At 39.0% G+C, this 25,588-nt stretch overlaps 1 protein-coding gene across 1 annotated transcript in view; it reads left to right on the forward strand.

The window, feature by feature from the left end:
* Positions 1-766: 766 nt before the first annotated feature.
* Positions 767-25,588, forward strand: part of KITLG (KIT ligand) — a 27,411-nt gene continuing 2,589 nt past the window's right edge. The window contains exons 1-6 of the mRNA XM_010285948.1: positions 767-781; positions 2,936-3,049; positions 11,602-11,664; positions 16,321-16,500; positions 18,432-18,594; positions 19,479-19,574. Of these exons, the coding sequence (XP_010284250.1) occupies positions 767-781; positions 2,936-3,049; positions 11,602-11,664; positions 16,321-16,500; positions 18,432-18,594; positions 19,479-19,574 (631 nt within the window). The remainder of the gene's footprint in view (positions 782-2,935; positions 3,050-11,601; positions 11,665-16,320; positions 16,501-18,431; positions 18,595-19,478; positions 19,575-25,588) is intronic.

Below are 25,588 nucleotides of genomic sequence, written 5' to 3' on the forward strand. Positions count from 1 at the left end.
TTACTATGCTTTAAAATCCCATTATTTTTACAGGGAAGAAAGTGTATTCTTTTTGATCTGCATAATTGTAAAATGTGCAGTGGTTTTAAGGTTCATGTATGGGTTGTCTTTAGGTCCAGAATTTTGAAACTAGAAAATTGAATCCAGAAAATTGACAACAGGAATCAGGGTCCTGGTTTTATTTGGAGTATGCTGCTGCTTTTATTAATACTACTCAGCTGATCTGGCAAAAAACTACTTCCATTTAAAGAGTTTTATTACTTTTTTGGTTATTAGACTCTTAGGTTAAACATTGTCCTATGACAGTGACACAAGTCAGTGAACAAATCCCATCTTCCTTTACATACTATTGAGGAACCTAGTAAAGAAATTGGTGATTTCTGGTGTGGACTGCATCTCCAAAAAACACATCAGGGAAACGTCCCTGAGCCTCAGTGAATGTAGCTGCTAGGGTACTGTTTAACTCTGAAGGTAGAGCTACTTGGTTTTAATTCTTGAAAGCAGTATAGTTAGTCCATTTTGGAGCTGGTTGTCATTAGTTTCTTGCCTTTTTTATACAATTTTGTTCCAAAAATCATAGTGGGGAAGGAGGCTGTTAACTTGAGGTCCCCGTTGGTTTCCTCTGTGATTCTGGAGCTTATGTGAGGAGGGGGAAATGTTTCTCTGACCACATAAAGCTAGCTCTTAAACAGCTTTGAGCTCTTATACACTGCAAGGAGCTCTCAAAGGTCCTTTCAGAGACTAGCAGCATCACTGTCACTGCTATATGCAAAAGACAGAAGCAGAGGTACAAACGCACCAAGGCCGGCCAAATTACTCAGGAGAAATGTCAGCAGAACCAGGTTCCCACGTTCCAGGTCTCACTACCCTTTCATTGGAAATGGGAATAGACACAGGGTTGTTGTCTCTTGTGTCTCGAGTGCGGCTTTGAGCCCAACAGCTTCACTGCATCTCCTGAGGGCTTGACTTGTTCATATGTGTAGAACTGCAAAGCTTTGTGTAGCGTAAGGTTTTGTGAGACTGTTAAGTACCTAACTTCGAGTTAGGTACTTATTCTCAGTTCTTCACATGGGTAATTATTCTCAATAATTATTTGTACAAATATTAAAGTAAAACTATTTCTAAATGCTAGTTATGTTGAAGCAAGAGGCATTCTCAAAAGACATGCATATTTTACGTGTGCTTTGCTCAGAATAGTTTAGATTTCTTTGTGTGTAAGTCTACCCACTGTCTTGATCCTGCAGTGTCTGAAGATACGGTTTAGGGAAAGCCAAGAGCAGGCTCCACTGAAATGGGCAGTCCTGGCTTGTTCCATCTGTAGTGGAACATTTCTGCTGTCTCAGTTACCTGGATCAGAAAGCTGGTCTGCCTGAAAAATAGCACAGGAAAACAAAACCCGCAATTTTCTGCCTCGTACAGCTGCCTAAACCATCTCCTCAGTACCAGTGCAAGAGGCAGGGTGAGGAGGCTAGATTATTTTTTCCAGCAGCAGCTCACACTGGTTTTACCTAAATGAGTCAGGAAGCCATATTCTAAGAAAACAAATGACCAGTTTTTCTTGAGATGTGAGAGACATATAAGATTTAAGAGATATAAGCTACAAGAGAGATTTACTTGTCATTTAACAGCTCTAGGGATATTGCCTGGCACTGTTCCAACATGTTTGCGAGCAATCTTTATCATCGTGCTTTCTTAGCCTCTCTAAGTTACTATAATGATACTTAATCTCTCAAATCTGTGACTTGCTCTCTCTGCTTTCCTAGAGAGCTTCATCTATGTTGTTTGATTTGCTTTGGTCTTAAATTGGAAAGGTTGGATAGCATTTGAAGGTAAGGCTGGAGACGGGAGTTCTCTACCCATCACAGGGAACAGACGGGCCTGAGATGCATCTTAGCTCGTGCAAAAGCAAATTCTGGTCTCCGTCCTGCCCTCATGGAGGCTCAGGAGCCTGCACAGGCAAATTCCATACTTGCAGTAAATGTACACCATCATGGGCTCTTGCTGACAGCTTCAGTCAGCTGGCACAAGAAGCTTCACAACCCGAGGCAACTTTTGATTATCCATAACTTAAATGCTTTAACATTCTGGAAATAAAGATCTGCAGCTTAAACTTGGCACGGGGCTCTGTGGGAAACCAGCGAAGCACAAGGAACAACAGAAGGCGAGGAAGTTCAGGCAGTGTAGCCAAGGAGACACCCAGGTGCATCGCAGCTAGTTATCTGGTGCTTTTCTGGCTGAGTCTCACAAGGCCCCGTGAGTACATTGCATTGCTGTTCCTAACGGCATTTAGGAGGGGAATGTAGTGCCAAAGCCAAGCTGCTACTCCTGAGAGGCCAGGGCACGTCACTTAGAGAAAATGTATTGTATTGCTGCTTGAGATCTCAGTATTTGGGCAGAGTCCAGTTGTGGTTTAGCTTGAAATTTAAGTACCCAAATATAATGACTGTGATTATGAACTTTCTCCTTTTATCTTGTTGTGATCTGGTATCATTTTATTCCTTATCATCCATTATCACATTAGGAGCACAGGTTTATCAAGTACCTTACCAGGTGAATGACAAGTATTTAGCTAGCTTTGTACTGATGATGAAGAATATTGCGAAGTTTGTCTCTTTCTCTTCTTTGGTATCTGTAAACTTTGCAGAAACTCACCTAAGCAGGATCCTGCACAAGTAATGTGATGGCTCAATACCAGATTTTCTATTATTACTCTAAAGGTGCTTGCTTCCAGAAAAGATCAATTAAGTGCATTTCTGTGGATCCCTGCCATGAAGATTATATTATAGTGGTATGAGTATGTCCTCATGAAAAATGAAGAGTATGTTGCATCTAGACTTTGTATATGAAAAACATTACTACAGTCTTGTTACTTCACATTTGGAGATTGCTTACTTGGGTCTTCTTGTTTCTTTTTTTTTTTTTTTTAACTAAATAGACTTGGATTATCACTTGCTTTTGTCTTCAACTACTCCTACTTAATCCTCTTGTCAAAGCCCAGAATTCCTGCGGGAATCCAGTGACAGATGATGTGAATGACATTGCAAAATTGGTAAGTAGCTTTTATTTTAAATTATACTTTATGTTAAACAATAATCAGTGGCTAATGGCACTTAAGCAAAGCTAGCAAATCTATATCAGAACCAGGGGAATATTTAAAAAAAAAAAATCCATCAACATCTGTCATTTGATCAAAACCTTATTGCAAAGATTGGAGAATAGTTTCAGAGTTCATTGAAGAGATCACCTTCTTGACCAAGCTGGAGTGTATGTACATATGTGTTTTCCTCCCTCCAAACTTCCATAAAAATTGTCAAAATTCTTGATTTCCTCAAACGTTGTCTGGGATCAGACTGCTTTCTATGCAGATGAAAGATTATTGTCCTTGTGTTACTGATTTGCATGGAGTAGACTGGCAGCAAACACAGCTGAAATGAAGCAGAAATCTTTACCTTAGGTATATGGGAAACTTGTGCCATATATAAAAATAGTGTATTAGACATCGTTGTAGCAGTCAAAGCAAAAATGATTGAACTGTTCTTATAGTCTTTAGGTGTGAGTGGGTTACACTCATTATGTGTTTCTCTCTCTACTTGCTGTACCTAGAAGTTTAAGTCTGTAGGACTCAGCTTCATATAAGAACTGAATTCATTCAAGTACATTTTAACTGTTACTTAATTGAACACTGCATTAACCTGAAAAAGTGCATCTCCTTGTGTGAAGTCAGTGGGTACTTAACTCTACTGAAGTCAGTGATTATGCTAACTTGCAGTAGCGCAGGATCTAACACCAAAGTTTTTGAGGAATAGTATATACAGAACACTTAACAAGCGTACCTTCATCTACATCTTAACTTCAACTGAAAATTAGGGCTTCATTATGGAAAAATGGTTGTCAGACCAGCATTAATATTGTCAAATGCTTAATTTGGAGTCACTCACATTTGCTGCCAGTGCAGTGTTCTTAACATGTTTTCTTTGGGCATTGTTACATACATTGGCACATAGTGTAAATCTCTGGGGGCGCTCTGTAGTCCCACCCAAATGCTTAGTGCCTCACACTAGTCCCTTTAGGCAGAATTCTGAAGTATTGGCATGTTTATTCAAGGTAATATTTCATCTCTTGAAAGAGTATTAAGCTTTGATTTAAACCTGTTGAAAGCATGACAGAACAACAGAACTCCTGTGAGGACTGGCGAAATTCTCATACAGGGTTAGCTATAACTTTTTGTCAATAGTGTATCCTCAGAACAAATGCTTTAACTTTTCCTTTAGTACAATTTAAACGTCAAGAATGTATAAATACAGGTTACAAAAATTTGCATGCAGCTTGAGCAATCACACTGTGCTTTTGAGATAAATTATGAAAGAAACCTAATTTCATAAAGATTAGGTTAGTCTTTGACTGACTTTCCATGTTGTCTTCCTACATTTTCCTCCAGACTAGTCCAGCAACTGCAGTTCCTGCACATATCCCTGCAGCACTATGTTTCCATACCCCCACCCTCCTCCACATCCTCTCTTAGCTCTCCACATGCAGCAGGCTTGCTAGTTCCCTTCCATGCCCCCTAGGCGTGATGTTTTGATCTCTTGCCAGATTTATATCCCCTTCTGCTTGGGCTCATCGGCTGGGCAGGAAGGACTTCACATGGTGACTGTCCTGGTGTATGTGCTGCTTGTCCAGGAAGAAAACCTCTTCCAGCTGTCCAGCTTACACTGTGCTGCTGCTGCTGCCAAGCCCAAGCAGAGTGGGGTAGGGCTGAGCTCCTCCAGCCACTCCTCAGTGAGGATGCTGTACGGTCCTTCTCCTGACTTACACCCATACCTTTCAGATCTCTCTACCAAATGCGAAATTTGGGTGAAGTTAACTATCAAGTTCAAAGATATTTCAGGTTGGAGAAGTAAGAGAGATGCAGAAAATACAAAGCTGAGACGCCTGGATTCTCTCTGTTTTGAGTTGTGCATCTGAGAATGTGTTGAGGAGTCTGTATCTCTTTTGTCTGTTATGTTAACATTTGCGTAGATTTTTTCATGCAGAAATGATTTCTATAAAGCCACTTGAGAATTGAAAGGATAACAAGGAAGTAAGTTTAGTAACTTAAATTTAGTACAAGAACTCTTGGTTTCAATTAAACTGACTATACTGCAAGTTGGTCATTCTCTTTTGAAATGCTACATCATAACAACTTGACATTGAGAACAAAATGAAAAAAAAAATAACAAGGTTCAAAGTACTGTTAAAACAAAAAATGTTCACACCTGACAGTGTGAACATGAGAAGGGAGAAATTCACAGAGAATAGTGACTGATCAAATTTCTTTGCTAAAACGTACTATTTTTTTGTGCTATATGGAGTATATACTTAGTACATATAATTTGGACTCCAACATGATATTGCTTAAAAATACATTTCAGGAGACTCTACACCTCTTGTAAACGTCTATAAATGTTTTTGTATCACTTTGCTTTTTGAAACAAAATATTCTCATTGAATTAAGGAACAATATTCTGATGACTTGCATCTTCAAAATTAAACATAGCATCCGTGGATGTCTGGGTTCTTTATTGATTCTATTGGCCTTTAAAAAAATCTTATTTCTCCCCTGACCCAAAGAGTTTGTGTCATCAGGAAATAGTGTCTTTAATAAACATTCTCCCCTTTCACACTGAGAACAAATTGTAGTGCTGAGGATTTCATAGAAGCAAATGTTGTATGTACGGTTATTGCCCGTAGTTATTGTGATGTTATCCACAAGCTCTGTCACAATTGCTGAGTGGTATGATATTTGCTTCTAAAGGCTTTATTCTTGGCCACACTGGCATGTTCTTTAAAGCCTTTTGTCCACAGTCATGAGTATAGTTCCATACCTATGTGCAATAAACTTGTGTTCAGCGGTAGTACACAAGTCCCATCATTTAGCTTAGAATATTGACCTCTCTTCCTCCTACCTCATCACAAATGCTCAGACATCAGCTTAAATTCAGTATGGCCTGAATCTTCCACTGAGGCAGATTGTGCTCTTCATCTCCCCAAAATATTGGTCTTCCCAGGGCCTTTTCTACTCACTGTAAAGGTATCTCTTTACATCTCTTCACATCACCATCATTCCCCAGCCATTCAGGTCTATAACAAAGGTGTCCATTTTGGCTCTTGTCACTTCAGACCCTTGTATGCTCACTTTTAAAACCTCCATTGTTTCTCCTGTCATAGAAGGAAAAAAATGTTTTTGTAGCTCTCTGTCCATACAAATTCACTTTTCTTCCAAATTCTTCATGGACAAAAATCCAGACTACTGAAAAGTCTTTTTCTGGCTTTGACTTCTATAATTTTGCCCTTCTGTCTGCTAATTTGCTGCTCTGACCCTATATCGTCTTCTTATTCCCTTCAAGCTGTTCCTCCGTTTCTTCATTATCAACGGCAAGATTCTTGGTTTTGTCTTCAAAGGCACTAACTATTAACACTGCCTGTGGTGTCTTAACACATGCTGAGTTTGCCCTCTTGTCCTAGCTTCTCCTCATTATTTCCATGGTATCTGTTACACTGTTCATGGCTGCAGGAAGGATGCTCCCTGATGAACTCCAGGCAGATTCTCATCCTCTTCATATCTCATGCTAAAATTCTTTGCAGCATGAATCCATGTCCCTCTTTCTTTTTCCTACTCTGTTCTTCCCTACCTCTACTGCAGTTCACCTACAGCTAGCAAAACAGTGCCACAATTGCCTACCAAACTCCTTTGCCTGTGGCTTGATCCGATACAGTCTTCATTTATTTGGTTCTGGTCTTCTTGTTCCAAGTACTGTAAACCTCCTGTATCATTAGCAGAAAGCCCCTGATCATGGCTGTGGCTGTGTTCTGCCTGCCTGTATTGTGTCCTAGGAGTATGAGAAGAATATGTCAATACTTCCTGTGAATATAGACCAGGGATGTCTGCTAAGCCTAAGCTATCGGATAATAAATAAAGCACACTGTGCAGTGCCTGAAAATGTGGGTCATTTGCCTAATCAACTTTGTGTTGAGTAATAAATTGAGGACAGATGTACAGTGTAACTTGTTTTCAGTGGTGTTAATCTGGATTTTCACTAGCATCATACTAGACTCATACCAGAAGCTAGAATTGGAAAGAAAGAGCAGATTCAGTAGCAATAAGGTTTCTGAGAAATAATTAACCTAAGAGCAAACCAGACTGGTATCTGTTCATACAAAAGTGACTTATTTTCTATAATATTAAATTTATTCAAATATTTATAATATAATTTTGTTCTATGAAGAATGTGTCCTAAGTAAAGTGATTTTAAAAAGCAAAGAACAATTGACCAATCGGTTTTTGGATTTTTTTTAATAGCGAAAACTTTAAAAGAGCATTATTTCATACCTATAGGGAACGAAAGTACTTAGAGAGTATTCATTCCGCATTACAAATCACTTGAACTTCTGCTTCTTTTTTAATGAAGATGTCTGGAGGGAAACACATTACTTGATGAACAAATGTTCTGTATTATGAAACTGTAATTGCAGCACCTGTCAATAAAGCCTGTCCCCATTGTTCTTTTCAGCACAGTAAGTCAGCAGAAAGCTGCATTTCTGTAAATGTGAATGATTTTGCATAAGAATTAGGATTCGTTGTAGATATTGTTGTTAAATATGAACATCAAATCTATGTATAAGTAGAATCTTCAGTGGGCTGTGCAGTATGTATAGAATGTACCTACATATTTTGGTTTTATCCATTAACAAAGTCTAAGGTATTCACCCCTTCTTCCATGATCTACTTCGCTAAAGCAGTTTTTTTTTTAATGTTAGAAGCCCAAACAATGGTCAGCATTTACTGACTAGGTTGCTTGTTTGAGACATGCTGTTTCAAACACTTTGCCTTCACATTACATCTTTGCTGTAAATGTGTACCCTGCACTTTCTGCCACATGTGATATTTATTTTTAAATGGAACTAACTCTCTGAAGTGAAGGGGTTATAAAAAATTATCCAGTGTTGTTATCCTGCAAATAATCTGCCACTATGGCTGTAAGAAGTGTGAACGGAAATTGTTAGCATGTTGTCTTAAGCCAAATGATGAGGATTTTATTAACTGCTTCATCAGCACATGAGATAGAGTAGATTGCAGAGACGGTGGACAGAAAGTGGAAGCTCCTGCAGAAAAAAAAAGTGCAAGGATGCAAAGAAGGGAGATACAGGAGCATTAAAGAATAGGAAAGGGGAACGAGGAAAAAAGAATTGGGAAGTAGAAATGGTAGCTAAAAGGACAGTGTGGTTTTCCCATCATATGTCTCAGAGTAAAAAAGAAATCACTGACAATGGTAAATAGTAATTTTTACTTTAAGGACTTACTTTATCTTTGATCCGTGTATTAAAAAATCATTATATCTATGCTTGTCTCCTTAAAATTTTCAGAACAGTCACAATAAAGAGAATTTCCCAGATCTGTAGCCCTCATTTCAAAGCACTTGACTGCAGAGATAGGTCATCTCATTTCTGTTCTGCTGTTGCGATGAAAGAGTAGTTTATGGAACCCAAATCGCTTTTACAACATCCCTTTTTCATCTCTCTGTCTATATGACCATGAGCATATTTTTAAAGTATATTTGGGTTATGCAATATTAACAATGCTATATTAAATATTCAGACCTCTGTATGTCAAAAGGAATCTTACATTCCCCAGTTTGAGATTTTGTTACAATGGGGAATACAGCACTACTGTTGGTTTTATGGATTTAAAGGCATAAGTCTGGATTCCCTGATCTTCACCTCTTCTCAGAGCTTGATAGGACTTCTACAACCACACATACTCACTAAATCAGAGAAATTTTTGGTGGCATTTTAATTGCAATGCAGGGTTATTTTAGTTCTATACATTACTTTCCAAGATTATCAGTTCATATTCACTATAATCATCAAAACTGTTCCTTTTGTCTAAACCAAGGGAAGTCAGGCAGGCAGGTGTTTTGTTGCCCACAGTTTTGTCACTGTACTTAAGTTGAGTACAGGAACGAAAAAAAGCCATTCCAGGACTCAGGGAGTTTCAAGGGACAGTCCCTTTCCACCCCGCTTTGCTCAGGCAACCCAGAGCCCTCTTGTCCCCTGCCTCATGCGGCTCCTTCTTGGGAGCCGCAGCAGTCGGGCAGCCCGCACAGAGCGGGTACGCGGAGTCCTTGCATGCCTTGCAGGACCACTTCAGCACTTGAAAAGGAAGTGGCTGGATTTGGATTGTAGTCTTGGTGGTTAGTCTTCAAGCAAATTTCAAGACTCATTTCGGGAAAGCAAGACAGTACAAAATGCACAGATTTAGTACAGACATATATTTCACTCTTACATCAGGGGCTCTACGCTATTTTCTATGCGTGAGTTGGGAGGTCCAACTGGGACACAAATATAGCGCTCTCGCTTTGACTGAGCTCCATCATTTACCATCAGCACTGCATCTGGCACGTAGAGTTTAATCAGTAAAACTTTAACAAGTTGTTTCGTCTTGAGGCAGGGCATATACTTTGTGTTTGACACCCTCCCCCCCAGTGATCTTCATTTTTAGTAGTAAATTCAAAAATATCTTTTCTGATTCACAGTCTGTCAAGGAGAAAAATGTCTGAGGCTGAGCTGTACGCTCTGGCTTTGTTTGAGAAGCTGTAAGAGCTCTTGGGCAGTTACTTTTTTTTTTTTTTTTTAACTGTGCATGAAAAGTGCTTGACAGGCTCTGATGCCAGTAAAGTAGATTATATACATAATGCATATCAATTCTTGTAGTGTTCATTGATTTGGAACAAATTTAATCTTCCAGTGACCTTTCTTAAAGAACGGTGCTTTTGCTGACATTGCTAAGTATTGAATCCCTCTAGAGTGAGTATGGGAAACTTTGCACATACAGTAGCATCTTCATTATCTTTGCTGCTTGAAGTGCTGCTAATCCTACCTCTCTAGGCATGCAAAGCAAGCTGGAAAAGAAACTGGATTACCTATTAATGTGTCATGATGTCAGGATGTTTTTAGAGGAAGGAAAAATATGAAAAAAATTGTGGATGAGGATTTAGAATAAATCAGATGCTCTAAAGAAAGAACAAATGTATTGCAATATTTTTCAGTGTTTGTAGTATCTTGAATCAACTTCCCAGAATGCCAGGTAAACAGAAATTGATATAGAGGATTTCATTGGCACTTTTGCAACTGCTGCCTTGGGAATGTGTAGGCAGAAAAAAAGAAAATTGATCTACAGAAAGAAATTTGTCAGGATCATTTGTATAAAACTTGTTTTTTAAAGCTGTAGGAGAAAGGTAGATGTCATTGAACTGAAGGATTGTGGTTCAACCCACACTGTAAATAAAAAAATGTTTGGAATTCACTAGTGACTGACTGTGCATAAGTATTGTCCTTGATCCTTTCTAGAACCATAACATCTTGAAATTACTATTTTAATTCTAATTGAAACAAAATTTTTAATTAACAAATAAAACCTTTTGTTGTGTCAACCAAATATTACCTAAAAACTGCACAGGAAAAAAAAAAATCCCTGTGCTAGTTGCTATAGCAGCAGAATCAAAAGCAGCCATAACAGAATGATCTTTAACCCTAAGAAGTAGAAATGCTTTGCTGAATAAAGTGTAGATTCTGGTTCACCAAGGGAATTATGTGTGTGCTTTTTGTCTTTGGACTAAATGAATTTCAAACCCGGATGAGAAGTACCCATGGAATCTTTCACTGATACAAAAGAAAATAGATTTTCTATATCACTAAGCATCATAGTATTGGTAAACCTTTTGAAAAAAGTACTTCAAGAGCTTGTGGATCATGGCAGTATCTCCTTCTTCATCTCCTCAGTCAACCCATTCCCCAGATGATCAACCATGTCTCACAGCAGTGTTGGATCCCATGCATGGGAAATTGCATTGTAAAATTCAGTGACAACCCTTCTTCCACTCCTTGTCCTTGCTTCAGCACACCCCATGCTCACCCACATCTGCAGAGCCACGCTCAGCCTACATGGCAGAAGGTCATCTTTGCCTCAGGACATTGCTGTGATATAATTATATTGCTTGTCATTAGTAGGAGGCACAGCTTCAACATTGAGGTTTTGCTCAAGTGTTGTTCTGTCCCAGTATATAACTAAGCACAAGGCAAGCAAGTATTTCTTCAGGTTCAGATGCTTGCTGAAGTTGTAAGTTATTTGAAGGAAAAAGGCTTAGACACTAAGGGGTCAACCACTGTTTGGAGTGGTTGGGGTTACATACAGATTGTCATGTAAACACTTCAAGACATGCCTTTAAAAGACAAAAATGCGGTGGAGTTTCTGCAGTAACAAATCGTTGGGTCGCTTCTCACCACATTACTGACTTTATTTGTGCTGGGAAGTGGTCACACTGAACCTGATCAGATTAGATCTGGGAATGTGACAGAGGTGTGCAAAGATGCTTCACTTGTGAGCAAATAAGAGTCAGTAGCAGTTCCGCAGGAAGCTGAGTATGTAAGCTTTTGCAGCTGGTAGGTTACTGAAAATTTGTATTGAAAATTTGATAGATTTTGTTGATGCAAAATTGCAGTGATGCAAATTAAGTCTTACCTTGGGTAGTCAGTAATAATATTTTTATTATTTTTTTATTGTAGGTCGGAAATCTCCCAAATGATTATATGATAACCCTTAAATATGTCCCGAAGATGGATAGTCTGGTATGTATAAGCACTTCAAGTTAGTCCCAATAAAATAGCCTAATGGAACCAGTGATGGTTGTAACATTTTAGACCTAGTCCTATGGCTCAGTAAGTTACAGTTAATTAATGGCTATTTCACTATTCACACACTTAAGAAGTATTTATTTAAAAGAAATATAGAGAGATTCCTGCAGTCACTTAAAACCTTTTTAATTACAGCAATCTCAGAAAAATGTTTCTTCATATTAATTTTATTAATATTTTCTCTGGTAAAAGTCAAACTACGGTATTATTTCATCATGGCAATTGAAAATTATTGCTTTCTTAAAGAAGTAGTTTCTTTCTAATTGTACTCTGGAATTTGCTGTAGAATGTCTGTCGTCTTTAAGCCGGTGGAAATGCCGCTAAAGCATACAAATACAGAGTAGCCGATGAAGAGAACCCTAAGTTCAGCAAATGGTAGTGTCAGTAACTAAACAAACTTGTAGAAAGTGAGGGCTTTATTTCATTCAGACATGCTTTGTATTATTCTTTCTGTATAATCCTGTAGTTAATACACAGAGATACTTTCAAATAAACATCATCTGGCTGCTTTAAAATTTTATAGCTTTTTGCATTAAAAACATCATGTTATCCTATTGCTTATTCTACTAAATATTTTTTATATTTTTCCTTAATTTAAAAAAAATTAAGAATAATGTATTTAAATACTCTTTTGGTTATTGCATGCACTGCAAGAAAAAGAAGGAAAAAAGGTGAAAGTAGATATTATGCTGAATGCTATACTGTACAAAATATATGTAAATATACTTTTTAAGGAAAGAAAAAAGAAAGACTAGTTTGTCAATTAAACTGAATAATTTGTGCCTGTCTTAAGAGTGAATCATTGTACACATACATCAGTAGTTGGAAATCACATGGCAGATGTAAGAAGCTGTGTTTGTTCTGTACAAAGTTTTCAATATGAAAATCCAATTTGTGTGCATAAAATGCATCCTATCCTACAACACTGTAGCAACTCCAGCAATATTCCCTATTGATATTGGAGAACAATGCCAGAAACATTTTCTCAGTCTTGAGTAACACGAATTAAGACGATAGCTGGAGGAAAAGGAGGCTGTGGGATAGTGAAGGGCCCTGAGCTGTGAGGTTACGAGCTATTATGGCAGATCTGACAATGTTCTTATGAGTTCTGTTGGAAGCTCCAGGCTTTTACTGAAAGAGTACTTCAGAAAATCCAGTTTAAACTTGATCCCTTAGACAGAAAAACTCTGCAGAAAAATGCTATGGAAGTCAGGTACTAGATCCTATATAATATAATTAAAACTAATGAAAAAATTTCCATTTATGCAAATAACCAATATCCAGAGACAAAGGAAGCAAGACTGCTGCCACTATCCCCTGGCTGTGGTGCTTTTTGAAATGCAATGATTTTGGTGCCTGATGTGACAAGATTCACATTTGTGGAGGACAGCCACAGCCCAGGCGCTGCTCCCCAGGCTCCAGGGCGAGCGCAGCAGCTGGTGGGCGAGAGCCGGGCTGGATCGGGACTGCTCCCTCCCCTGTGCTCCTCGGGAGGTTGGCACTGCGGATGGGGAAGGCCAGGGAGCCTGCTTGAGCGATGAGTCCTGGTCATTCTCCCTGCCTAACTCTTATCTCGCTCCGTGGTTCAGTTTTGGCTGCCAGTATGCAGTTTCTTTTCTATAGTTTAAATGCCATGCCATCTTGCTGCATCATACCCAGAAACTTAGATCCTGTTTACATGTACGATGAGTGGCCGAGAAATAAACGGGAAGAAGAGAAGTTCGGAGCCAGGATTTCCATATTCCCTTTGCTCCCCCACCACTTTCCATCGTGGCGATGGAAGGTGCAGCTCTTGGCCACATGCCTTCGCAGGAGGAAGCATTCAGTGGTATTCACATTCCATTTTGCCAAATTCCTCTCGGGGATTTCGGGTTGTGTTACGCATACCACAGCAAAGGCTGACTGAATAAGTAGGTTTTGCTCTGGGTTCTGCAAAGTCCCTGCAAGCCAGGAAACCCACAGCTTTGCATAAGGCAAATGCGCTTTGTTCAGCTCTGAAAGGATTGAAATGGTGCTCTGCCATTTTTTTCAACAGATTTCAGTCTTCAGTGCATGCATGAAGTGGGAAATGTACTCAAGGTAGCAAGTCTCCAATGTAGATGACTAAAGGTAGGAAGGCAGGGTGAATGCAAAGCAGATGGGAAGCCAGTGTAGTGCATGTAACAGGAACAGACTGACCCGATCCATTAACCAGAAGGGTTGTTGCATTATGCACTAGCTCAAGGCATCTGAGTGGCTTTAAAAGTATTCTCACACGGAGTGAACTGTGTAGTCGAACCTGAAGGTTAAAAGGCAAAGATGACAGCAGCAAGGGCTGAACTCGGAAGAAAAGATAAATTTCAAACTTTTAAATAGGTTTAGAAAGACAAAGCTAAATGAGGACTACCTGGACGTACAAGGGAATTCAGGTTTGCAATTGCCCTAAAATGTAAATCTTCATCACAGTTTACACAAAAAAGCAGGGTTAAACCTCCATTTCTCCTTGCAAACATTGTCACATTTTTCAGTTTCAACAGTTTCATCCCTGTGTTTGGTAGGTATTGAGATAGCAAGTGATTGCACAGCTTGATATTACTAAAAAGAAAACTTAAAACTCTCATGAAATACAGCTTTGTAGGTCAGAACGGTTCAGTCAGAGGAGACTCCCACGCACATGCGGAACCGCGGGAGCAACAAAATAGATTCCCTGCTGGAATCACCAAATGCTCACTAGGAGAAGCAGCAAGCTTTTGCTAGTCCCTGCCAGAGGGGGGGTACCCACAAACCTCAGAGGAAAAGTGTTTCCAGGTTTGCAGTTCGGGGAAGCGCAGAAGTGCTGTGTCCAGGTTCGTTACACCAACGCAGAGGAAAATGCAGTGTCTGTCTCGTGAGAGTAATGGGACATGGCACGGCGCATGCTGCTTGAACAGAGTATGTTTCAACAAGCTTCCTCTGCTTTATTTGCTTCTGCCTCTCCCCTCCTGTTGCTGTGCTCAAAGGAAAAAGGGAAGCAGGATCAAACCAAACGCTATCCATCTCACATCTTGTTTCATTCTTTTTTTAAGTCATTGTTGAGGTAATTACAGAAGGTGATAATACTGACTTGCCACATGCTATCACTGTATGAAAGAGTTGTACACAAAAGTGAAAAATCGGGTGGAGCTGAACAATGTATTTATACTTGGTTCTCTAAGCCTGGAAGCCTACTAGTCTGGTTAGTCTTCAAAAGCATGAAGTGTCTTTTTCCTCATCAAAAACATTGACACATCAAGCAGAACAACACCTGTGTCACTGAGAAAGTAGTCTGTCACCACGTGATGATGTTGATAGTAGTGGATTTTTTTTTTTTTAAATGAAGAATCTGTATGCAGGTTTATTGCAGAAATTGAATAAAACGAGATCAAGACTAGAAGTGGATATGTCACCAAACTTTTACTGTACGTTGCAGAAGGTGGAGTGGATGGATTCAGAGGATGCTGCCCATCCACTGAGCAGCAACTGGAAACTGCTTTAGTGACACTGAGAGTGCTTACGGGTTGCTGGGTCAAGATCTTCATATCTGGCAGGTTTTAATGACCCCGAGTGATTTTCAACTATTGAAAAAATAGCTTCACATATAGCATAAAAACCCATAATGCTTACTATTAAAAATTCAGCATTTATTGGGCAGGGATTTCCAGGTACATGTTGCAGTGTGATTAATACATTACCTGTATTTTTGCTGAATGTATTAAGTTAGGATTTTTCCTGGGTTGGGTGGCTTTTTTATTTACTTGACTACTGTTATGTAAATCTAAGTAGAAGAAGTTAATGAATCTCTCTAAGGCAGCAAAATGAATGACCAGTTTTCAATCTGAACAGCTGTAAATACTTTATCTGCAAACTAATTGCATAGGTGTCAGTGTCAGGATTTGAACTGTATTCCAGTAGCACAGATGTGCAGATACCATGACAGGCTATGCAGAGCCCTTTTGTCAGCAAAAACTCAGGAAAAGACTTTTAGATCTAGAAACTGTTCTCAGGAATGACATTTAATCAAAAGGCTGAAGAGAAGGAGTTAACTAAGCTAACTAGTTTAAAGGTGGATAAAAGCACACATGGATTTAATGCAAAATGATTATGGAAACCTTCCTCAGAAGAGATTTAAATGAGGGATCTTTGGGGTTAACTGAGTCATGTAGGATAACAATAATGAAATGAAAACTGAGATTGGTTTAAAGAAAGTCTGGAGAAAATTGTTAAAGCAGTAGTTATTTAAAAAAAATAAATACGTTAATGAAAGCATGGAAGAGGGTTCATAGTAGTATGTCCCAAGGCTCAAATTCTCAACAGACTGATGCTTAGCATTCATTAAGAATTTAATGAAAGGATGGCATTTAACAGACAACCATAAATATGTCAGTATCAGTGAGAATAGAAATTTTACCAAAACGACTGAAGAGAAAGTTGGCCACACTAAAGAAGATGAATTTTAATTTAGACTTTCAAGATAGATAGTTTAAATTGGAAAGAACAGTCTAATCTACTTTTGCACATTGAGCTGCTTAACCAGTTTTCACAAAAGTCTGATATTTAATCTACCTCTCTGCTTCTCTTTTTATCCCTTGACAGCCTAATCACTGTTGGTTGCATTTGATGGTGCCTGAATTTTCAAGGAGTCTACATAATCTTCTCCAGAAATTTTCAGATATATCAGATATGTCTGATGTTTTAAGCAACTATTCAATCATCAATAATCTCACAAGGATAATTAATGATCTTATGGCATGCCTAGCTTTTGATAAAAATAAGGTAATCTTATACAGGGTTTCTACTTTTATGCTGGATATTTTTATTTGAATTTTCTGTTGTACAGTATTCAGTAATACTTTAAAAATGTCCAAAGCTTCGTTAGATTTGTTCTCATTTCTATTCCCGTATATCTGAAATCCTACTTTGTTTAGAAATGCATCGAGTGCACTGTGCTAATGTTGGCTAGTTGTTATCTCCCGTTCCAAAGGAAAATGGCTTACAAGGAATTACAGTATATAAAATGACCTGTATACAGTTATTTAAGTAGTCAAATATGTAACCATCATCTTTAAGATAATTAATTCATTCTGGTCTGTTTGAAATGGGCAGAAATCTTCCTGGTGCATCCAGCTTGAGCTATTAATTTTGCAAGTAATCCTAATGTAAATTCAAAGATGATATGGTTGAAGCTATTAATATACTCTTAGTATGTATCACAGTGTGTGAAGCTCTGAAAACTTCACCATGGTTTAACGAACTTTTTTATAAAAAGACACAGCAAAGACTAGAGGATATCGGCCCATTTCCATGCGTTTCTGGATTCCAACAGCAGCTGGTAGTCTCACTCAAGAGACAGGAGCCAGGAGTCTCACTCAAGAGACATCTGATTCTTGTGTGAAAATGATGGGGAAAAAACACCACTTTCTAATCCCTTACCCAGCTCTAACCAGTCTATCGGTAATTAAAAATAACTTCTGTAGTTGAAGGTTTTGTCCCACTGAACAAAATGGGTAAAATCCATCATGTTATTTAGGGCAAGGATTTCATCTTCCATATAAGTTTGTTTTTGTCAAGTAAATCCTTAGCTGTTGTAATTGCACCTTTTTAACATCCATAATGAATCAAATGGACTAAGACACTCAATCTCATTTAGAGTGACATAACCTTGTCATATATTGGCATTATATTGCTAAGAGTATTTAGACATTCCCTACCTTTCCATTTCAAATTGAGTTCTGTGCGATCTTCAATGTATCTTTTTTTCTTTGTTCTTATTATGCTTGTCCTGATGATTCAAAGCACTCAGCTGGGATGTGGTTGGGAAGAGGAATTTTATTCTGTAGAATGAAGAAATAAATACCCTGCAATTCAGACAAACAGCTATTGATTTCCTCAGAGAAGAATAACCTTAGGGCTAGTACCTTCAGCATTAAACATAAAATAATTTTGGAGCCAAAACTAAGAAGTTTTCCTTAGTACATATTTAACCCATGTTCTTACCACTGTCCTCCTTCTTGGGAGAATAGAGTAACCTCAGGCCAAATTCGACCTGGCATCATAAACAGTTGTTATGAAAGCCAGAGTTAGGTAAAAAGAAAATAACCATAAATGATCTTAACATGGACCTCAACAACCTTGTTGTTTAGTCTGGCGTAACACGCTTGTCTGTTAGACCTCAGAGTGATTGGGCTTCCTTGTTTATAGTCTTGCTCTTATTTTTAGGTACATTATCAGGGATCTCAGTCTGCTGCTGTGCAGTAGTGTATCCCAGCTATTGTATTCTGTTCCCTGTACTCTTACGACAATAGCTATGATTGTGTTCTGTTCCTGTGTTCAGATTAAAAGGATCATGTGGAACATTGCAAAGTAATGTTCAATCAAGGCAATTTTTTTAACGAGGGAAATAAAAACAACAACTCTGAATTTTCAGCATAGGATGGGAGAATGCCTTTCATTCCTTAGCAACTTTAACAACACTGGATTAATAATTTATTTCTATTTGCAAATCTATCTAATTTGAAATCCTAAAATCAAAGGATTTTCTTCACTTGTATGTTTTGTGAAGATTGTACACAGAAAATTTGGTCTTCTGCAGCTTAAAAATGTAAACTGTTTTGTGTCACCTTTGGATATTTTTATCATCTGTTGAGGTGCTGAAATGAGCATCTCTCTTGATCTTCTTTCAAGCTGGATTCTATATTTTACCCTAGGATTTTGTAAAAGAAAATGGTCATCTTTATGAAGAAGGTCGCTTCATTCCTGAGGATTTTTTTAGGCACTTTAATAGTACCATTGAGGTCTACAAGGAGTTTGCAGACATGCTGGATAAGAATGATTGCATTCTGCCTTCAACAGTAGAAACACCAGAGGATGGTAAGATGGCTCTTATTTTGGGAACAGAATCTATGTAGATATAAATGGATGATTTTCCTTTGATTTCAGAGATGCTAAGGATCTGATGCTGTACCTCCATGTCTCCTTTTTATTGTCAGTTAAAATTACTACCAACACCAAAGCTTGTGTTAGTCAAGTGCTATCTGGCAGTAAAACTAGTGCCATCGTTCCTAGTGACATCATTCCTTAATATAGCCCAAATAAACTCATACTACTCTGCTCTGTTTCTTTTCATCCCAAATGTATCCTGGATCATCTTTTTACATTGTTCTTCTTATTTTCTATTAATGCTCTATTTAATTTTTATAAGGCAGTAAAGGCGCCTAAGATTGCACTACTGAAAGGATAGGAAGCTAGGACAAGTTGTAAATTACAGCAGCCTCCAGTCACCTCCATATTCATCCCAACCCTTCTGAAAAGGGATATGTTTACTTCATTTAAAACTTTTAACAAGCTCAAGTCAGGCTCCTGCAGTTCATTCTCATCCTTCCAGTAAATGGAGGTTTTGTATTCTCTTTTCTTTTTCTCTCTCTAGTGACAGCTATTAGCTTTTTAATTAGGGCAATGTATCCGGTTGCAGTTTCACCAGTGGTAACTAGAAGTAGATCAGTGCCATAACCTAGGAACTTGTTTAAAGCAATTGCTTTTCCAGAATAGCTGTTCAGCAGCAGCTCAGTGTGTAGATACATCTGCCTTTTAATAAGACTGCCTTTTTTGGCTTAATCCACTTTATAAACAGCCCTGTACCCAGATTTTTAAAACAGCCCTACAGCCACATCAGAGTAGCACTATAGCCCATCATCTTATATAGAGGGAACTGTATTTTAAGTTACATAATGCTGACACACTCATTTTCTATTTAGATTCCAGAGTCGCTGTCACAAAAACATTTTTGTTTCCTCCTGTTGCTGCCAGCTCCCTTAGGAATGACAGCATTGGCAGTAACACTAGCAGTAACAGTAAGTACAAGTGATTGAATTAATATATGTGTCTCCATTTTGTTCTGGTAGCTGGTTGTTACAAGAGCTCAGAGGAAAAGAATGTCATTAATTGTGCAAATTAATGGGAAGTTACTTGTGCCTGATGGTGTACCATGTGTTTCTCAGCTGTCATACCGAAATGCAATGAACTTATCTAATCAAAATTTAAAGATGTTATCAAGTTACAATGATGTGACAGCTCTCTACAACTTGGAGAGGGCAGGTGTCTTCATTTTGGCTGTCATGAGGTCTGACTAGTCATATGGCCTCAGCAAACTTGGCTGCGCCAGACACCTCGTTTTAACTCTCAGAAAAGGAAGTTGCTCCAAATGATCAGAATAGCTGTCCAAAATTTGGCGCAGGGTACTCACATGGACAAAGGTTGCCTGTACATTGCATTTTGAGAGTACTGTCAATCCCAAGCTTGACACCCAACCTGAAGACAGTCCCTGTGTTTACTTGCTGTAGTCACAGTAGGGCCAGCTCCACAGTCAGCATCCTTTCTGTTGAGGTCAAGGACAAAGTCACTACACTTTTGGCAGGCTGTAATCCTTTCTCTGGCATGGCCATCTCCATGTTTCTCATCTGACTTGGTCAGTGTATTACATGACTGGTCACTGGCAGGTAAGAGAGCCTGGACTTGTTGCTGTAAGAGCCACAACATTACCCGTCATGAAGTCAGAAGGGGTATAGGAGTCTGCAGTTAGAAAGAGCAAAGTTTCAGGGGCTTTTAGTGACATCATGTACAACAAGGTGAATATTCTCTGGAGCTTTCCATGTGAACAAAAGAAGGGGATTTTCCTTAGAGGTTCCTGAAATGGTGTTTAAAGCTTAACCATGTTCTTGTTTCCCTTGTCCGTGTTTCCCAGACGCATCGGGATGACAATGTGTATCTCTTTTACAATTTCCTTCTTTCACTTCACAAACATCTGTGTTAACTAAATGTGTGATGATGAAGTGTGTGGCTGGTACTCCTCCTGCTTAAGAAAACATGGGCAAAGAGGCAGCCTGATGTAGCTTGGTGGGCACAGTGGCAGCTCCTGACACTGGGACAGATACTACTAAGACTGGGTTTCTTATGCTCCTTCTCTTGGCAATGTGTAATCTAGTTATTCTCTGGGGTTTTGTCACAATGCATGCTAGCTCTTAGTTGGCTCACAGCTGCTGTCAAATTTAAAGCCCTTTCTGATTGCTTTCTAATTAAGAGAAGGTCTTAAGTTGTCATTCCCCAGAACCCTCTGATTAGATGATTGGAACAAAAATCACATTTGACTCCTGGCTGCCAGCCTGCCTCTCTGAAAAAGAGGTCTCACCACCATAAATTATCATAGAATCATAGAATGGTTTGGGTGGGAAGGGACCTTAAAGATCATCTAGTTCCAACCCCCCTGCTGTGGGCAGGGATACCTTCTACTAGACCAGGTTGCTCAAAGCCCCATCCAACCTGGCCTTGAACACTTCCAGGGATAGGACACCCACAACTTCTGTGGGCAACCTGTTCCAGTGCTTCACCACCCTCATAGTGAAAAAGTTCTTCATAAATCTACCCTCTTTCAGTTTAAAACCATCACCCCTTGTCCTATTACAACAGGTCCTGCTAAAAGGTCTGTCCCTGTCTATCTTGTAAGCCCCTTTTAAGTACTGGAAGGATGCAATAGGATCTCCCCGGAGCCTTCTCTTCTCCAGGCTGAACAACCCCAACTCTCTCAGCCTGTCCTCATAGGAGATGAGTTCCAGCCCTTCTGATAGTCTTTGTGGCCCTCCTCTGGACTCGCTCCAACAGGTCCATGTCCTTCTTATGTTGGGGGTCCCAGGGCTGAAGGCAGTACTCCAGGTGGGGTCTCATGAGAGCTAAGTAAAGGGGGAGAATCACCTGCTGATCACGCTTCTTTTGATGCAGCCCAGGATATGATTGGCTTTCTGGGCCGCAAGCGCACATTGCTGGGTCATGTTGAGCTTCTCATCAGCGAACACGCCCAAGTCCTTCTCCTCAGGGCTGCTGTCAATCCATTCTCTGCCCAGCCTGTGTTTGTGCTTGGGATTGTCCAGACCCATGTGCAGAACCTTGCACTTGGCCTTGAACTTCATGCAGTTTGCACCGGCCCAAAAAAGAATGGCATCCAATCCCTCCAGTGTGTCAACTGCACCAAATTCCTTGCCAGGAGGTCACAGAGCTGGCTGTAAATAACCTGATGAGCCCAGGGCCTATTACGAGGCACCAGGATGGGGTGAAAGAGCACATACTTGTCTCTCTCGGGTCTGAACATGTGATAATTTTTACTGCTGCTGCTAGAGGAAGAATATTCAGCTGCAGCCTGAAGCAATGGGAATGGATGAAGGAGCCAAAAGACAGATTTACAGGAGCAGTTCAGATGAAAGGAGTTTGATCCAGTACAGTAACAGGAGGGATGCTGGGCAGTGCAGCCGAGTGTGGCACCTGTGTCTGTATGGTGGAAGGGAGTACAGCAGCAGGTTCATTAATCTTGTTTTGTAACTGGAACTGACAAACAAGTTACAAAAAAGCCTAATTAAAATAATGCAGTAAGTCAAAGAAATTGCTTGGCTGGCCATATGCTGTACAGGTGTGTTTTAACTGATTATCATTCTCTTAAGCAATTTATTGGAAAATTGGATATCAGTTAACAGCCTTACATAGAAATGACATGAGGATTGCATGTCTGGAGCTGGGGACAGTTTGGACTCATAATCAGATTAAATTACATTAACTTGGACATTGGATGCTGACTGGTTACAATTTAGTTATTTGTTTTGAGTTTTTTGCAGGGAGAGGCCTGTGGCATCTTTATTGGCATCTCTGTCTTACTCCCTGAAAATGGTCTTCAGTACTGATTTTAGTTTTGTCTTGGGTTTATTGCTGAGTAAATTTTCTCTTTTAGTTAATCCCTACCTTCTTGGAAAGAACAACAATGAATAAACCTTATTACTTCCCATGTGAAGACTCCCCAGTACAGGGGACCCCGTCTGCTGGCTTCAGTACTGTTTTCAGAACAGCACCACTAGATTCAAATTTCAAAAAGGAAAACATCTGGAGAAGAGGGAAAGCCTGAGAAAAGCACCTCCAGACAAAAACTGTTGCAATATTATTTTTTAAAATTATCCTCTTTAATGTTAAACAGCTTTAAATTGACCTATTTAAAATTAATGGTTTCTAGACCATTTAGAAGCGTTCACTGTTTGCAAAAGAACCCGTCCACATTAATAATAAAGTTTGAGTCTATTAATAAAGTCTGTGTAGTCAGATGACTTCAACTGCTCTTAATTTTAAATTAAACTTACACAAACCTGAAGTGCATCATCTAATAAAATAATTTGTGAAATAATTATCATAGAAATTGTATATACTAAAAACTAGCTACATTACGTTTTATTCCTGCTGTTGCTACATTTGTTGAAAGAGCCGTATTTCATGACTTCATTGTTATTACACAATGATGAAATTAAACTACTATAATAGAGTAGAACATTGACAAAATCTGCACAAAAAATCTTACCCCAACTAAGTGTAAAATGGAACTATTATCCTGTTGTAATTTTTTTGAATGACAATAGTCTGTTTTCATTCTTGTAATACTGAATGTAGATCTGTGTCATGTTCCCACTCCATCTTTTCCCCCATAAAATTCTCAAACACCACACCCCACCCAGCCCAATTTATTTAGGCTGGCTTGTTTTCTTCCCTTTGTGTTACATGACTATAGTCCAGTTTAAATTCCAATTAACTGTTTAAGTCCCAGTCTCATTGATATTTCTCTGGATCATTATACCATGCATAGCCTAGAGAATTCAGATGAGATGGTTCCTATATAAAGAACAAAAGTCAGGATAAGAATTCTTGAGTCCTGATCTCTTCTCTCAGTGGTTGAAGCAACAATAAATAGTAGTCTTTTTTTTTTCCCCACTAAATGAAACTCATGTTACCCTGATTAAAGCTTAAACTTACTATCTGTTACTAACACTTCTCACTCAATGTAATGCCATAGTATTATTCATATTTTCATGGGAAGTTCAGTGTTGCTTTCTTCCATTTTTGCCTCACAATAATTTGGCTCCATTATTTATTACTGAACAGCTTGAAGAATGTGTAAACACAGAGGTATCTAGAAGTGCTTTTAGGAAGAAGGTCTACTTTTATAATTAAGCAAAGAATACCTTAGTTTAATTCAGTAATTGCACAACAATTTGAAAATGTTCACCCATGGCTTGATGCAATTGGTGTTGCCTTCTCTGCCTTTGTTCCTTTGTTCCGACTTTATAGCTGATGGAAAACCCTAATGAACAGGTGAGAGCTCCTCTGCATTTTTGTAGATAAGATCTTGTGGTAATTGTGTTGGAGCTGAGCAGAGGTAAAGTGAAAATTCCTTTGAGACATATATGGCAAAAAAATCAAGCCAGTGCTTTGAGACATAATTGGTTGCCAAGCCTACACACATGGCTCAAGGTGGAGAGCAGCTCAATAACTTCATTGTGTAGCTGAGTGGATTTTAATGTAAATATATGTTGTTCGCAGCTTAATATCCCAATGTCCATGAAGGCTATACAGAAATCTACATCACATGATCTCACTTCCGAAGGGTTTCTTCCGCAAGGTGCAGAGTGAGAGGTCTGAGAGGTGCTGGCCTGCTTCCACTCCCCTTTCACACCTTGCTGGATAGAGTCTATTTTAGGTGAATAATATACTAACTGCAAAGCCAACAGCTCCTCTGGAATTGCCCAAGGAGTTCACAAAGTTACTGATACACCTGGTTTCTTCTATTCCTTTTCCTGCTCTGCCTTTAGAACTGCTGGGAGTGGGGATCTTTCTGTGTAGAACTCCAAAGTTTCTAACAGACAAAAAAGTACCTATGAGAGGAAAAGAAAGCTATTGGCAGGCAGCTTGCTTTCCTTATTTCCTTTTTCTTCATTTCTTCAACACAAGTCCCCTGCGAGGTTATCCAGACCAAAAATTCTCCAACCTGTTCTGGCTTAGATGCTACTATAAATAAAAGACACATGAAGAAACCTGCCATGACTCATTTAATTCTCTAGAGATCTTGTAGAGTCTTTTCTGGACTTGAAAGTGAATCTAAATAATCTGTTGTTTGCTTTTTAAGGTAGTTTTGGGTTACTCAACTTTCAAATTAATTCATACATGATCAAGTTATGAAAAAAAAAATCTGCTTTCATTTTTAAAAGATAGGCTGGGGAGGGTGTCACAATTTGACTGTATTTAGGTTCTGTCCCTGGGTTGCAGGTCCCCACCTGGAAAGCTAATTATATATTCCTTTCACTTTTCCATAGATGCTGAAAAAAGCATCTGCATTTGACATATCTTCTCAGAAATCAGATTTTTTCCACCTTTAATGCCTCATTATAAAGGGAGCTCTTCTTTTGTCTAAGATTCTCTGCCTGACATGCTGCCCAATATTGCAGAGTAGACAGAGGATTTTTTTGGTTATACAGTCTACCATAACATGTTATCAAATTATGCTCTCTGTGACCTGAAGAGGTTTTCCTTTGATTGCTATTTCACTTTTCTGTTTTTTTCTGAAGTTTACAGGTCAGAATCCAGAAAACATGACCATCCCCATAGGATTACGTAATCCACTTGTATAACTCAGCAGTCTGTCATTGGGAAGAATGGCTCATGTGATGAGGCAAAGCAGTGTTGCATCTTTCTTGACTAGAGCACAAGAGCAATATAGGAATTTTGTTCTAAGAATATGCTGAGAATACAATTCAAATGAAGTAATGACAGGAATTTTTTTTTGCATTGTTCAGGCTGTCTGTACCCCACTTGAGTTTGTCTGGATTTCCTGAAGGCCAATTCTGCAAGCAAACCTCCTCTATGCCTCCTCTGGGACAGACACTTTGAGAAAAGATATGCCCCTCCAGTTAATCTCTGCTCTTGATTTTAATGTCCGAGCAGAGAGAGGCAGACTAATCAATAGCCTCTTTTTTTCACCTCTGTAGAACTTTGTCTGCTATCTTTCCCT

Source organism: Phaethon lepturus, unplaced genomic scaffold (genome assembly GCF_000687285.1).
Source record: "Phaethon lepturus isolate BGI_N335 unplaced genomic scaffold, ASM68728v1 scaffold19784, whole genome shotgun sequence".
In the NCBI taxonomy this organism is placed as follows: domain Eukaryota; kingdom Metazoa; phylum Chordata; class Aves; order Phaethontiformes; family Phaethontidae; genus Phaethon; species Phaethon lepturus.